Source organism: Limulus polyphemus, unplaced genomic scaffold (assembly GCF_000517525.1).
Source record: "Limulus polyphemus unplaced genomic scaffold, Limulus_polyphemus-2.1.2 Scaffold6851, whole genome shotgun sequence".
Classification (NCBI taxonomy): Eukaryota; Metazoa; Arthropoda; class Merostomata; order Xiphosura; family Limulidae; genus Limulus; species Limulus polyphemus.
The window spans coordinates 482-1,607 of record NW_013672461.1 but is presented as its reverse complement, the minus strand read 5'-3'; the positions used below and the strand labels follow the sequence as shown (position 1 = coordinate 1,607).

Below are 1,126 nucleotides of genomic sequence, written 5' to 3'. Positions count from 1 at the left end.
TTTAATATAACATTTCTCTGAAGGAGGCGTGGATACCCTTTTTAATATAACATTTCTCTGAAGGAGGCGTGGATACCCTTTTTAATATAACATTTCTCTGAAGGAGGCGTGGATACCCTTTTTATTTAACATTTCTCTGAAGGAGGCGTGGATACCCTTTTTAATATAACATTTCTCTGAAGGAGGTGTGGATACCCTTTTTAATATAACAATTCTCTGAAGGAGGTGTGGATACCCTTTTTAATATAACATTTCTCTGAAGGAGGCGTGGATACCCTTTTTATTTAACATTTCTCTGAAGGAGGCGTGGATACCCTTTTTAATATAACATTTCTCTGAAGGAGGCATGTAAAGTTATCTTCTTTCATTTTTTCAGGCTAAAGTGATTTCTTTGCCATAGCTTTGTCTGTTAAAATTTGCAAATAGGTTTTATTTTGAATTATATTTATTTATATAAATTGATTTTGTCAAGTCAATTAGCTAGAAATGCTATTTATTAGTCAGGGTGCACTATTTTTACTAGAATTGAAGAATGTTTATGCTTTTTCAGCTTCGACTTATAGATTGGGGCCTAGCAGAGTTCTATCATGCAGGCCAGGAATACAACGTTCGAGTGGCATCTAGGTATTTCAAAGGTCCAGAATTGCTAGCGGATTATCAGGTAAGGAATACAGTATAGAAATTGAATATAGGTATTTCAAAGGTCCAGATTTGCTAACGGATTATCAGGTAAGGAATACAGTATAGAAATAGAATATAGGTATTTCAAAGGTCCAGAATTGCTAGTGGATTATCAGGTAAGGAATACAGTATAGAAATTGAATATAGGTATTTCAAAGGTCCAGAATTGCTAGCGGATTATCGGGTAAGGAATACAGTATAGAAATTGAATATAGGTATTTCAAAGGTCCAGAATTGCTAACGGATTATCAGGTAAGGAATACAGTATAGAAATTGAATATAGGTATTTCAAAGGTCCAGAACTCATAACTGCATATTGTAGTTTGATGTGTATATGAATGATAAGGGCAGGATTTAAGGTTTTTTTTAATTTATGTATTAATAGATTTAGAGGATCAGATAGCTGAGATGGACCAATAGGTCCCATGTTGTCCCAAAACATTGT

General features: G+C 33.9%; 1 protein-coding gene across 1 annotated transcript in view; it reads left to right on the top strand.

Annotated features, from left to right (window-relative positions):
* Positions 1-673, top strand: part of LOC106474126 (casein kinase II subunit alpha) — a gene marked incomplete at its 3' end in the record, with an annotated part of 34,259 nt that extends 33,586 nt beyond the window's left edge. The window contains exon 8 of the mRNA XM_022402493.1: positions 551-673. Within this exon, the coding sequence (XP_022258201.1) occupies positions 551-673 (123 nt within the window). The remainder of the gene's footprint in view (positions 1-550) is intronic.
* Positions 674-1,126: the final 453 nt, after the last annotated feature.